The sequence below is a fragment of the Lagenorhynchus albirostris genome, chromosome 1 (genome assembly GCF_949774975.1).
Source record: "Lagenorhynchus albirostris chromosome 1, mLagAlb1.1, whole genome shotgun sequence".
In the NCBI taxonomy this organism is placed as follows: Eukaryota; Metazoa; Chordata; class Mammalia; order Artiodactyla; family Delphinidae; genus Lagenorhynchus; species Lagenorhynchus albirostris.
This window is the reverse complement of record NC_083095.1, coordinates 117,831,306-117,845,729: the sequence shown is the minus strand read 5'-3', so window position 1 is coordinate 117,845,729 and position 14,424 is coordinate 117,831,306. Positions and strand designations below refer to the sequence as shown.

Here is a 14,424-nt window from a genome sequence, read left to right as displayed (position 1 = left end):
CTTATCTCTAGCATTATTGCTGTTTCCCACATCCACTTGCTTATCACAAGACGCAATGGGTATAATGATTAAGTGCAAAGATTTGAGAGCCAATCGGCCTCAATTTGAAGCCCAGCTTCTGGGGTTGGGCAAGTTAGTTAACTTCTCTGTGCTTCATTTTTCCTGCCTGGTAAGGTTGTGAGGATTAAATAAATTTTCATGTATAAAATGTTGCGAACAGGGCTTCCCTGGTGGCGCAGTGGTTGAGAGTCCGCCTGCCGATGCAGGGGACGCGGGTTCGTGCCCCGGTCCGGGGAGATCCCACATGCCGCGGACCCCTGAGCCATGGCCGCTGAGCCTGCGCGTCCGGAGCCTGTGCTCCTTAATGGGAGAGGCCACAGCAGTGAGAGGCCCGCGCACCGCAAAAAAAAAAAAAAAACTGTTGCAAACAGTGCTGGTATGTAATGAGAATTAGCTGTTGTACAAGAAGAATATTCTCCCCTGGGGAGAGAGCCACTACCCTAGATTTCCTAAAGATTGAGAGGAAGAACGATAGAACAGGGCTGATAATACTTGCAGAAAGTGCTTCCCTAGAGAGAAAGAATAAATTGCAGGTGCCCAAGAGAGGGTTTCCTCGTCAGCCTCAGGACAAGCCCTCACCCAGGGGACCGATAAAATGTCCCACGTGTGGCTGTTTTCTGAGGCAAGAGGACTAGAGGGAGGGCCCTGGGGACCCCTGATGGAAAGTGCAGGGGATTTGGGACATGAATTCAGAGTACTTTCTACTTGTGAAAACGAAACCTAGCCTCTCATCTGCTACCGAAAGGGGGATCTAGTCTTGCCAGGTGAGTTATTTCCACGGCACAGAAAAATACGTCTGGGAAACAGAAGTCATTTAAATTCTCTATGACTAGACTTGAAATTGGTGGAAATGGGCCCAGTAGAGAGGGGTAGCGGGTCCCCACGTGTGGGATATGGCAGCAAGGTGCACGGTAAGGTCAGTGTGTCTGACACCATGTCGTGTACTTTAAATCGTTTATCTTCATTATTATTTTTTTTAAATAAATTTATTTATTCATTTTATTTTTGGCTGCTTTGGGTCTTTGTTGCTGTGCTCGGACTTTCTCTAGTTGCAGCGAGCGGGGGGCTACTCTTCGTTGCGGTGCGCGGACCTCTCACTGCGGTGGCTTCTCTTGTTGCGGAGCACAGGCTCTAGGTGTATGGGCTTCAGTAGTTGTGGCTCGTGGGCTCTAGAGCTCAGGCTCAGTAGTTGTGGCGCATGGGCCTAATTGCTCCGTGGCATGTGGGATCTTACCGGAAGAGGGCTCAAACCCACGTCTCCTGCATTGGCAGGCAGATTCTTAACCACTGCGCCACCAGGGAAGCCCTATCTTCATTATTTAACACACTGAAGAAATAAAACTGGTGATTTTATGGAGATAGTTGTTTAGGCTTTAGCCAAATTAAAAAGGACAGTTTATATAAAAATGTGACGTATAGGGATGGTGCAACTTGGATATAGAAGAGTTGTAAAAGTTGTTGAAAATGAGGTTTAGGAAACATGGGAGTATAGTGTATGCAAATGAAGGCCAGAGCTCAGTGTAATCCACTGGGGAGGACGTATCATCTGTGGGGCAGCAGTGAGGGAAGGGAGTCTCCTGCTTCAATGGTCTTAATACTGAAGGAATTTTTAGATTGAAAGACGTCCAAATGGAACATGCCTTTACAGATCGAAGAGGAGATTACCTTGCTTTGCAAACTTGTGGTCTGGTGTGGGCAGCTTGATGGGAGCTGCTTGTCAGCCAGGACACTCACCCTCATCCTGTTTGGGACGGGGGCGTGGAAGCAACAGCTACAAAAATGATCACAGCAAAGCCTCCAGAACTGTGCAATCATCAACCTCACCAGTAAAACCACTGTACAGTTCGTGAAGTGACATTAATACATGGTGCAGTGCTTCCAGAATAACTGAAGCTTTATAATATCTTTGATGATATTAAACCAGTGACTTCACATTTGTAAAGTGCGTGGAAGGGGGGCCTGGCTCTTTGGAAGTGTTTCATGCCACAATTTATCAAGCCTAAGATGCTACTGGTTATGAGTTAAGCTGTGACACAACATTGGTTGTGAGACATGTCCTAGTTTCACATTGTTAGAAGTATGAAAAAAATGCATCTTAGAATTGATGGAGTATGTTAACTGTTCATTTATAACATCTTAGCTTTGAACTGTTCATTGATATAAAAAAGCCATCCTTTTGGGAGCCACATTTCAGTCAGAGTAAGTGAAAGAAAGGGAGTTTCTTTTCCTGCTAGGGGCCCTTTGTTATTTAAAGAAGAGTTTACTATAGCTGCAAACTGGGGTGAACAAAGCTGACATGGAATAACAAAAGAATATGGGAAAAATGTCATTTATACATATATTTCATTGTACAAAGTATTTGATCTAATTTCTTTTTCACTGAAAAGAACTGTATATGTGTGTGCACATTTTATAAATATTTACTCAGCAGAGAAATAAAACCCTACAGAAAGTACACTTAGATAAATAACTGCATCATTTTAACAACTGTATTGTCACATAGAGATATCGTTTTATATAAATAATATCACATATGCAATTAAAACCAAATTTGGGCTCCTGACCATCTCTTGGTTTTTTTTTTTTTTTTTTCCCCCAAACCTTTTTTCCTTCCCCCAATCAATTAGTCCAGCCAGTGTTGCCAGCCTGGTGTGTACCATCCACACTTTGCCCCCAGATCATGTCGTCATGTCATCATGTAAAACCCACTCTACCCCTAGAGGGATTGGGGGTTGGTATGATTGTCCCCCGGGGGCAATGTAATGTCAGGAACCTCCTTCTCCTGAGCAGGCTGCTGAGAGGCCCCGAGAGCCTCAGAGAAGCTGAGTGATTTGTGGGAGACCCTGAGGATCTTGCTGGGAGGGCTGGTCTTTGAGAGCTGCCCGTAACTTTTCTGGGATCAAGCTGGTCACAGATACAACCATGCGGCCTGAGACAGTCCCGGTTGATGCCTCTCGTTCCAGCTTTATTATTCACAACATCCCCTTCTGCACGCAGAGTGTCTCGGGTTAGATGATAAATTAGGTTTGCTCTAGTCACTTCCAGGAAGGGTGACTCTAGCCAACCCTGGCTTAGAAACCACTGGATCTAGTGATCCTGGAGCCAGTGTCTACACTTGGCCTTGATAATGGTATCGGAAGTGAGCTGTGGTGTAGCAGAAAGAGCAAAGAAAAGAAAGCCAGAAGTCCTGATGACAAGTCTCGGTGCTGGCCCTTTGTCCCAGGGATTAACTGAGGCCACGTATATGGAAATGCTACACAAATATTCAACTTTTGATCAGGTCACATGTACCTACGTGACTGAGACCAATAAACGCATCCTCTACATTCACTGAGCCTCCTGTGCTCCTGCTTCGTGTGCCAGCCCCGCATGTACTTTTCCATCCCCAGCCCCTCCGAGCAGAGGCAACGTGGTACATTATAATCCCAGACCTCACTTTACCCATTTGTAAAATAGTGACAGTGCGATTGTAATATTCATGTCCTGCAGGTGTTGTGAGAATTCAATGAGCTGTAACGCTTCGGTGTATACTTATGGTTTCAGTAAAAGTCAGTTCCATTTACCTTAAAGGTTGAGGGGAATAGGGGTGTTTGTGGGCTCCTGACTGCACACTCCCACTCCTACCCTCCACCTCTTCCAGAAACACCCCTTCCTTGCACTCTGTTCACTGCAGCTCAGCACCCACAGATGCTTGCTTCAGACATCCATCTTCATACCACCAAAATAGTGGGGGGGGTCTAAGTTCCATAAAGTTGAAACACATTGCAAGCCCAATGCTGGCTTACTATGCCCGGCACGTAGACAAACAAATATTTATGGTTGATTTTTTTTTTTTTTCCCATCGTTCGCAATGGAAGTGTTTCATTCCAGGCAAACAGCAGAACTGCTAAAGGTAGAATACCCAGACCGTCGATTAAAAGATGAATGTCTAACAGATAGTTCCAAGCCTTTCCTGTTACGACTCACTGGGACAGAAAATCCCATTAAAAAACAAGCTCAGCTCGTCAGGCCAGAGCATTACCCATTGTCCATTGTTGACAATAAGAATATGGTCTATCTGCCTTTTGCGGTGATACGCTTACAACATTGGGGACATTTGAGTCCCAGGGTTTCCAGAAATCATCACCCCCAGAAAATGCTTGATAGTATTGGCATCATATTCAACATTTCTATTTATTTTTAAATTTTACTAACACATTCATATGGTTTAAAACAGCAATAAAAAAGTAAACTGTGCAGCAAAGTTTAAAATGGAGAGTAAAAGTCACCTTTCTCCCCAAACCCCAGGCCTTCTCCCCAATGGAACCTTGTGTATCTTTCAAGAAAACAATTATAAGACGTCTTTTTTTTTTTAATTTTTTTAAAGATTTTTTTTTTTTAAATAAAATTTATTTATTTATTTTTGGCTGCTTTGGGTCTTTGTTGCTGCACATGGCTTTCTCTAGTTGTGGCGAGCGGGGGCTACTCTCTGTTGCGGTGCTTGGGCTTCTCACGACGGGGGCTTCTCTTGCTGCGGAGCGTGAGCTCTAGGCGGGTGGGCTTCAGTAGTTGTGGCACGTGGGCTCAGTAGTTGTGGCACGTGGGCTCAGTAGTTGCGGCTCGCGGGCTCTAGAGCACAGGCTCAGTAGTTGTGGTGCGCAGGCGTAGTTGCTCCACGGCATGTGGGATCTTCCTGGACCAGGGCTCAAACCCGTGTCCCCTGCATTGGCAGGCGGATTCTCAACCACTGTGCCACCAGGGAAGCCCTAAAGATTTTTTTTGATGTCCTTTATTTTTTTAAAGTCTTTTATTGAATTTGTTACAATATTGCTTCTGTTTTATGTTTTGGTTTTTTGGCCGCGAGGCATGTGGGATCTTAGCTCCCCAACCAGGGATCAAACCCGCACCCCCTGCATTGGAAGGCAAAGTCTTAACCACTGGACCGCCAGGGAAGTCCCAACACATATGTTTTAAAAAGTTTAGGCAAGAGCAGTCCTTGAATACTAAATCCACGTATTGACTGCTATTTTCATGAAACTGGGGATCTTGAAGATCTTCCAAGTCAGCACAGGCAGATTGCTTTCAATGACCGTGTGGAACACCTGCAGGGAGTGCCATGTTCTAATCGGTCTCTAATCCATATGTCCAGTTTTCCTCATTACAGACTTTGTTACAGTGAGCAACCTTCTACTTACATCTTGGCATCCTTGGTAGATCTTGAGGTAAATTCCTAAAAATAAAATGGCTGGATCAAAGAGGGTATGCATTTTATTTTTATTTAGTTTAGTTAACAGTTTATATATTGGTCTGTGTGACTGAAGTTCTTTTTTTTTTTTAATATTATTTATTAATTTGGCTGTGCAGGGTCTTAGTTGCAGCATGTGGGATCTAGTTCCCTGAGCAGGAATCAAACCTGGGCCCCCTGCCTTGGGAGCTCGGAGTCTTAACCACTGGACCACCAGGGAAGTCCCGTGACTGAAGTGTTGTTTTTTTTTTTGCGGTTCGCGGGCCTCTCACTTGTGGCCTCTCCCGTTGCGGAGCACAGGCTCCGGACGCGCAGGCTCAGCGGCCATGGCTCACGGGCCCAGCCGCTCCGCGGCATGTGGGATCTTCCCGGACCGGGGCACGAACCCGTGTCCCCTGCATCGGCAGGCAGACTCTCAAGCACTGTGCCAGGGAAGCCCTGGTGACTGAAGTTTTGATCCCTATTTCCACATGACTGTCTAAAGATACTGTGCTGTGTATTCTTTCTACAAGAGGGTAAGGGCGTTTATGGCCACTCCTTCCCCAGGCCCTGCCCAACACTGAGCCTGTTGTGTTTACCCAGCACATTTGATGGCCTCCCTTTCCTGGGCGTCTGAAGGACGTATGAAGAAGTGTAGTTACCCAGTATATGGTCGTCTCCTCTCTCCGGGATGAACCAAGGAAGGAAAATGCTCAGAGACACTAGTGAGAGTATGTGCAGAGCCCTGGCTGTGGGCAGGACTGCCCTGGGGCCCTCTCCGTGGGAGTGGAGGTTGGCTTTCAGGAGACAACAGTGCCTGCTTTCGTGCGCTGACTCCCCTTTGCTCACCCTAGTCCCCACCCTGCTAAACACACACCAGTTCATGACACTTCTGTTTTTAAAATCAGTGACCGGGGGCTTCCCTGGTGGCGCAGTGGTTGAGAGTCCGCCTGCCGATGCAGGGGACACGGGTTTGTGCCCCGGTCCGGGAGGATCCCACATGCCGCGGAGCGGCTGGGCCCATGAGCCATGGCCGCTGAGCCTGCGCGTCCGGAGCCTGTGCTCCGCAACGGGAGAGGCCACAACAGTGAGAGGCCCGCGAACCGCAAATAAATAAATAAATAAAATCAGTGACCGGGTTCTTCCCCAGCGTGAGGTACTCCTGTGTCTTGGTGCCACCCCTTCATTGTGAGGGGTACACCGGGCCATTAAGTGGATGTGGGCATACCCGACGTTTTAGAACTTGCACGTGAATCCATGCTTTTTAATCAACTGTTTCATCATTAGGAAGTAACTGTGGACCAGAGAAAGTCTGCACTCAACGTTTACCTAGTGAGAAGTATCTCTTTCGTAATTTGTAATCATTGTCAGGGCTAAGAGTAACTTTGTATCATCATCATCATTATCATTGTTATTATTATCATTTCTTAGCTGACACATCAGCAGCCATTTTCCGTCCTTTGTACGGCGTCGCTTCACTTACCAAGAACTGTTGGGAAATGAAATACCTCGCTGAGTGCCCCTACTTGTTTAAAATGTTACCATTTTTTTGGTGGGGAAACTAAAAGGAGTTACCCCATCCAAAAAGCCCACAGAAGAGAAGGAAGTGGAGTCTCACTGAGGTGCTAGCCTGGTAAACTGGACTTCTGTCATCTGAGGAAAATGTACCTCCTCACACAGATGGGGAAGTCTCCGTCCCTCGGGTCGTCTTCCCAGCAGGCGTGGCAGCCCATCCTGCCCCTACCCTCGCAGTCAGGGGCAGGAGGAAGAAGCAAAGAAGTCCAGGTTATTTGCCCCAGGAACACCATTCTTGTCCACACAATTCTAGGACAGTAGTTTGTGGTCTGAAGGCAACTTTCAGCTTCTGAGGACATTGTCTAGGGCAGCGGTCCCCAACCTTTTTGGCACCAGGGACCGGTTTCCGTGCAAGACAATTTTTCCAAGGGGGGGGGAGGATGGGGAAGGGTAGGGGTGGGGGGGTGGGGTGGGGATGGAGGGGACGGGGAGGGGGATGGAGATGGGGGAGGGGATGGGGAGGGGTGGGGGATGCTGGGGAGGGGGATGCTGGGGGAGATGGGTCAGGTGGTAATGCAAGCATGGGGAGCAGCATATGAAGCTTCGCTCGGTCACCTGCTGCTCACCTCCTGCTGTGCGACCCCTTACTGGTCTGCTGCCCCCCCGGGGGTTGGGGACCCTGGTCTAGGGTTGTAAGGTGATAACCGTTTCCCACTGTGTTCCCCACTTATTCTCTGTCAGTGGCTATGTTCCAAGGAAGGCTTCTGGGAAAGTCACACTATGATCAAACACTGTGGTCCCCTATAGAAAAACATTAAACAGTTGTTCTTTTTCACTGTGGGGAACTTCGAAGCTTCCGTGGGTTGGGATGAAAGCCTATGCATCCTTGTTTCATTTCCAGCTTCCCGGATCCGGTTCTCACCCTCCGCTAGAACTGCCCAGCCCAGCCCTGTCCCAGCTTTCATCTGCCTATGGGTGGGTTCTGTGGATTGCCAAGGACGGGTCAGCCTTCCCTGAAAGGCTCTAAGGTGCTCCCAGCATCCCTAGCTATTTTCCCTCCTTCCCTTTACTGCATTTGAATTTCGGGGGGCGGGGCAGGGGGGATGGAGAAGGGGGAGGAGAAAAGCATAGTAAGGGTGGGGGTCACTAAAGACAGGAACTGCAATTAGAAGACCTTGGGCGATTTACTTTTTTTTTTTTTTAAATCAGTAACATAGAGATAATACATAGTATAGGAGATGATTGTGAAGATTGAATGAGTTCACATATATAACTATAATAGCCTGGGAGGAAGTGGGGGAGAGAGAGAGATTTGTGACCAAATTGGTTATAGGAAATATGTCAGGTGAAAAATAGCTCCAGTGTTTTAGTCTTTGATGCTAAGAGAAGGTGGCCATTAACAAAAATTGTATAGTTCTTCCCTTTGTATCCACAGGGGATTGGTTCCAGGACCGCTGTGGATACCAAAATCCCTGGATGCTCAAGTCCCTTATATAAAATGGCATCGTACAGTCAGCCCTTCTTATCTGCGATCTACGGTTGGGAATCCGCGGATGCAGAACCCGTGGATACGGAGGACCCTCCAACTGTTTGTCTTTTTAGTGATGAATTCAGTTATGTCTTTTTAGTGATGAATTCAGATAAATGGCATTCTGTTGCCATTTAAACATAACATGTGGAAATATCCAGTAAGTCACTAGGGAGAAAGTGTGAAGAACCCGTGATGTTTGAATGAGTTCATAATCATAGAGACTTTGGTTCGCATCTTGCCTTTGCTACTTACTGCTTAGGGCGTCTGTTTCCTTGCGTGTAGTTTGGGAATGTTAACTCCTCTCTCATAGGGTTGTTTGGAAGAGCAAAAAAGCAATTGCCTCAAATCAAATGGCTCATTGATAGAAGTCTGAAGACCCAGCCGGGGACTTTTTTGTGCGGAGGGATATTTGAGACGATGAGAATCAATGCACTCCATGAGGAGCCCTGTTGCACTGGGGAGTAACAGCTGTTAGGAAGAAGACACTATCTTTGAGATGGGACAGACAGTAATGTATCACACTGCAGTGAGAGAGAAAAGACAGTTGGATTGGGCACCAAGATGGACTTGGGTTTCCTTGAGAAGACATTTCTGTGGATCAGTACAAACACATACACTATGACACAGAGCCCCTACATTTCTTGTCCTTTGCACATGTTAAATAACAGCTTATTAGTAGCCCTTTTGTTTTGTTCAACTGCTTACATTTTTAAAGAGAAAATAATATTTTTGCCCTCTTTTAAGTAGGTAGATATTTATTGGGGTAAAAAAGAAACAAACGCACACACCTACTGGCTAGTTACTCCAGGACCCTAGTTTTCTATGCAGAGTAATTTTTGCAGGTGCCCAGAAAGAATATTCAAGCTGGGAAAGCAGGGAGGGTGGAGGAGGGGAGGAGTCTCCAGGAATCTTTATCTGGTTGGAAATAGAAGGTGGAGATTGAGATCTCTCAACTCTTCCATTGAGATCCAGTGAGTCATGCTGTGGCCAGTGCTTTCTGCTTTGCCTCAAGAATAAGGAGTGGTGAGGTTTGAGGTAATTTTGGAACTGATTGAGGAACTGATGCTGCGTGTGGTTCTGAGAAAGTCCAATTTATCATATAAACAGTTTCCCTCTGTAAGGCAGCCTGGGTGGCAAGCTTTCCAGAAAGGGTTTCCAGAACCCTTTCCAGAACCCATCGCACTATGCTTTTCCTATGGTGGCCCCTTCCTTGGCTGGTTTTTTAATAATTGCTTTCCCAGAGCTTCTTAGATTTTGCCATTTCAAAGGGCACGTGTCTCCTGCAGGGAAAGCATTAAACAGTTTTTTAAAGTGAAATTTAAAATGTTATTTATCTTGTTTCCTTCCACCTTCCCCTTCTCTCAAAGAGCCTATTGCCTTTTCTCATCCTAGTTTTGACGTTTGAGCAGGTGGCCTTTCTAGATACCCTAATTCAGAAATTTTTTCTCCTTTATCCAAACTCCTCTCAAAAGTAAACTCCTGGGCTTCCCTGGTGGCGCAGTGGTTGAGAGTCCGCCTGCCGATGCAGGGGACACGGGTTCGTGCCCCGGTCTGGGAAGATCCCACATGCCGCGGAGTGGCTGGGCCCGTGAGCCATGGCCGCTGAGCCTGCGCGTCCGGAGCCTGTGCTCCGCAACGGCAGAGGCCACAACAGTGAGAGGCCCGCGTACCGCAAAAAAAAAAAGTAAACTCCTGAGGAGGGAGAGGAGCCAGTCTTGCTTGATTCAATGCCCACCATGCTTGTCCAGTGTGTGACATGTCCAGTAGGATGCATGGAGAGCTTGAAGGGAAGGGAGAGTCTTCTAATATCTTGCCATGTATTATTTGTCATTATTTCATGTGTATTGGCTTTGTTTTTTTTTGCACCGTGAGTGTAAATTATAATGAATATCCTTCCTTGTCTAGTCTTGTCTGGCAAATTCAAAATATTTTACGTCCACTTCACATGGCACCTTCTCCAGGAAGTGATTTCTGTCTCTCCTGGGACAAAGGAGTCTCCACCCACTGCTGGAACACCCATTTTACCTGCGTTTACGTGTTGACTGTTGCTGACGCACAAATGATGAATCATTTGGTGGCTATCTCTCACGTCCTTCAGGAGACCATGAGCTCCCCAAATGCAGCCACAATGGGGCTCCCATCTGCCCTTAGCTCCAGGACTTGGCACGTAGTCCAACCCATGGGGGATCCCACTGCAGAAATGCCAAGTGATAGGAAGCCCTGCGGGCCACAGGATGCTCAGAGGCCACCCGTGGTGTTAAGTTGTAAATCCAGTAAGCAGACAAGGGCTCTACCTGTCCAAGGAAGCTGTGAGATCAGACGAGGTTCTTCTGTGCGTAGCGTGTTCTGTGAGCGTGTTGAGGCCGTCCTGTCCATTTCCTTGTTAATATAGCAGTGATCAGGGTAAAAAATGTAGCTTATCTTTTGAATGTGGAAGGCCAGTATTACATCGACAGTGGGAAGTTCATGGATGGAAAGCAGTTCAGATGGCTTGAGAAATTATGACAGTGGGACCTAGCCATTGTGGGATACATATTCTTTCCACTTCTGAGTTCCGTCATATAATTTGCAAGCCAAGTCTAGAACGTTTCTGTTTCATTGCTTATTTTACCAGTCAATTCTACAAAACAATAAGGTTGAAGGAATTATCCAAGCCCGTTGATCATTTACTGTGCTGTACTCTGGATACCGCTTGGTGCTTTACATGTCGTTTTATTTAATCCTTACCGCAACTCTATGAACTGGGTCTTATTTCTCCCATTTTTACAGAGACAAAAGCCTAAGTGACACAAAAGCTTAGATCACTTTTCCCCACTTCGCTTAGGTGGCAAAGCGGAAATCTGAATCCAGATCTGTTGATAGCAAGATCTTTGTTTGCTTTGCTCATTCTCATTTGATATAAGGACTATTTGGGAACTCAGTGACACTTTTTTTTTCCTCCAGGAGAAAATAAACCATCCTCATAATTGTGTGTTCTCTGTTTGCAGGGAAGCAAAGGTGCCTACCGGTACCACTGGCAGAGCCACAATGTCAAGCACAGTGGCGTGGATGACATGGTGTTGCTCTCCAAGATCACAGAGAATGCCATCGTGGAGAATCTAAAGAAGAGATACATGGACGACTACATTTTTGTATCCTTTATTGGTTTCTTTGGACATTTCTAAGTGAGATGACATGTCCATCCTAGTATAAGAGATCCATCTGAAATTCTGAACTGACACTATATGCTCAAGTCATTTTCACCATTGCAGAATGTGGTTTTGTACTTTTTGTCCCTTGGTTCAGGCTGTAGGAAGGACAGAGATGGTGCCAAAGTTTTCCCCTGGCATTTCACAAAAGCAGGATGGAGCCAGGGACTTCAATGGCGGTTAAGACTCCGTGCTTCCACTGCAGGGGGCACGGGTTCCATTCCTGGTCAGGGAACTAAGATCCCACATGCCGCGCCGTGTGGCCAGAAAAAAAAAAGATGCAGCCAGTATTCCTCTATTTCAGTCAATGGCACTGTACCTTTGAAGTGCTCTAGCCACGCACGTGGTGTCTAAAACCTGTGCTCTTCCTAGAGAATGTCCTGGTCTGCAGAATTCTGTCGATAGCGCTCCCTAATTGCAAAGCAGAGACAGTTAAGTCCAGACTTAAAAGGTTTAAAAAAGATTGCCTCATGCAAAAAAATATGCCATTTTGCCAGTTTTTCTGCATTCTTATGTTCATGAAAAGAAACATGAGAGAGAAGTGAAGATGAACTGTTGAAAATGTCTGATATTCTTGAGTTCTTTATGTTTCAGTTTTAGCTTGCCAGATACCACTTTTTTTGGTAGGACTTTAAAAAATTCAGAATGGAAATTTGATTCAAATGTGTGTTGACTTCATTATAAACAGAGAACTGTGATAGTTGCTTAAGTTCCTATAGGATTCAGGAGTTCTGTTTGGTGCAACTATGTAAAGTTCTTTTAATAGAATTATTGTGGAGTTGGTTATAGATAAGCAAGGGTCTGTGAAAATCTATATAGTAGTACCAGAAAGTTTAACCGTGATGCTCTTGGTGGCTTCTGAAGGTATGACGTTCTGGATGATCATTCAAAGCGGAGTCTTTGCAACTATCATAACATACATTTTAGATTTTAACCCCCAAACCTTGGGAAGGTAAAGTTTTCACATTCGTAGCTTCTGTTTATTATTTACACCACTCCTTTGACTCTTAGGTAAAAGCACCCATAGCAATGCAGCAGTACTTCTGCAGGGACTGCCTATGCTATCATTGGTGAGGAGGGAGTTCAACTCACCAGGGGTTAATACTAATAGACATTATTCCAAGGCACTTGGAGGGTTCTAACCAATACTGTGCTGTTTCTTGTTTACCACAGGAAGTTTTTCCAAATATCTGGGTAGTTAAATCCCTCAACCTCTGCTTTTAAGCATTAATAGATAGATTTGGATTCATTAGCCACGTTATAATAGCATCTTGATCAGGTGTGGAAGCCCACTGCCTAAACACACAATCCCACCCGCCACAGGATTTTATTGGAACGTAGCCATGCTTGTTGGTTTACTTACCGTCTGTGGCTGCTTTTACGCTACTGTGGCAGAGTTGAGTATATGCAACAGACCCTATGATGCGCAAAGCCTAAACTATTCTCTGATCCTTTGCAGAAAACATTTGTTGACTCCTAGATACCTGCACAGAGCTTCCTTTAATTGTATGAACGCAGTTTTATTCGGTTGTAAGTTCTCATTTTATTTGGTCAAAAAATTGAAATATGCTCACTTTATCTGGGCTTATCATCTATTAAAAGATTTTAATCACTTTTATGTGCAAGACCTAAGGCACACGGAAACTGGCCGATGACGGATCAGGAAGAGTTGGGATGAATCTGGACAGACTGGCTTCAAGCTTTAATCTGCGTGAGCTTGGTGACCTTACACAAGTTTTGTGATCTGTGTTCCTTGATTTCCTCACCTGTAAAATGGAAGTGATGATAAAACCTCCCACATGAGGCTGTTGTAGGGTAAAATGAAATAATGAATGCAGTGAGTACAAAGTAAGCATTAGTTGTTATTATCGTACACTAAGGCAAGTGTATAAGTTCCTCCCATATTTCTTTTTTTTTTGCGGTACACGGGCCTCTCACTCTTGTGGCCTCTCCCGTTGCGGAGCACAGGCTCTGGACGCGCAGGCTCAGCGGCCATGGCTCATGGGCCCAGCCGCTCCACGGCATGTGGGATCTTCCCGGACTAGGGCACAAACACGTGTCCCCTGCATCGGCAGGTGGACTCTCAACCACTGCGCCACCAGGGAAACCCCCTGCCGTATTTCTGAATTATGTTCCAAAACTTCAATGATAAAGTTGCTTATTGGACATTCAAATGCATTTTACCATAGAAGCTTTTGTTTATTTATTTTATTTTTTCTTAATTTTTAATTAATTTTATTTTATTTATTTTATTTTTGGATGCGTTGGGTCTTCGTTGCTGCACACAGGCTTTTCTCTAGTTGCCGCGAGTGGGGGCTGCTCTTCGTTGCGGTGCGCAGGTTTCTCACAGCGGTGGCTTCTCTTGTTGTGGAGCACGGGCTCTAGGCGCACGGGCTTCAGTAGTTGTGGCACTCAGGCTCAGTAGTTGTGGCTCGAGAGCTCTAGAGTACAGGCTCATTAGTTGTGGTGCCCGGGCTTAGCTGCTCTGTGGCATGTAGGAATTTCCCGGACCAGGGCTCAAACCCGTGTCCACTGCATTGGCAGGCGGATTCTTAGCCACTGCGCCACCAGGGAAGCCCCATAGAAGCTTTTCAATGGAGGATTGGTTTATTGACAAGCCCATAGAAGACTCATTTCCGGTGGATGTAGTTGAACTCATTATTCATTGGAATGTTCTTAGAACGTGGACTCAGTTTATTACATTATTTACATAGGCATGGTTTGTTCTTTTAAAAAATTTTATTTTATTTAATTTTGGCTGCGTTGAATCTTCGTTGCTACACGCAGGCTTTCTCTGGTTGCAGCGAGCGGGAGCTACTCTTCGTTGCGGTGTACGGGCTTCTCATCGCGGTGGCTTCTCTTGCTGCGGAGCACGGGCTCTAGGTGCACGGGCTTCAGTAGTTGTGGCACACGGGCTCAGTAGTTGT

General features: G+C 45.9%; 1 protein-coding gene across 1 annotated transcript in view; it reads left to right on the top strand.

Annotated features, from left to right (window-relative positions):
- MYO1E (myosin IE) overlaps positions 1 to 14,424 on the top strand; it is a 204,914-nt gene that overhangs the window by 75,645 nt on the left and 114,845 nt on the right. Inside the window, exon 2 of the mRNA XM_060151140.1 lies at positions 11,297 to 11,440. Within this exon, the coding sequence (XP_060007123.1) occupies positions 11,297 to 11,440 (144 nt within the window). The remainder of the gene's footprint in view (positions 1 to 11,296; positions 11,441 to 14,424) is intronic.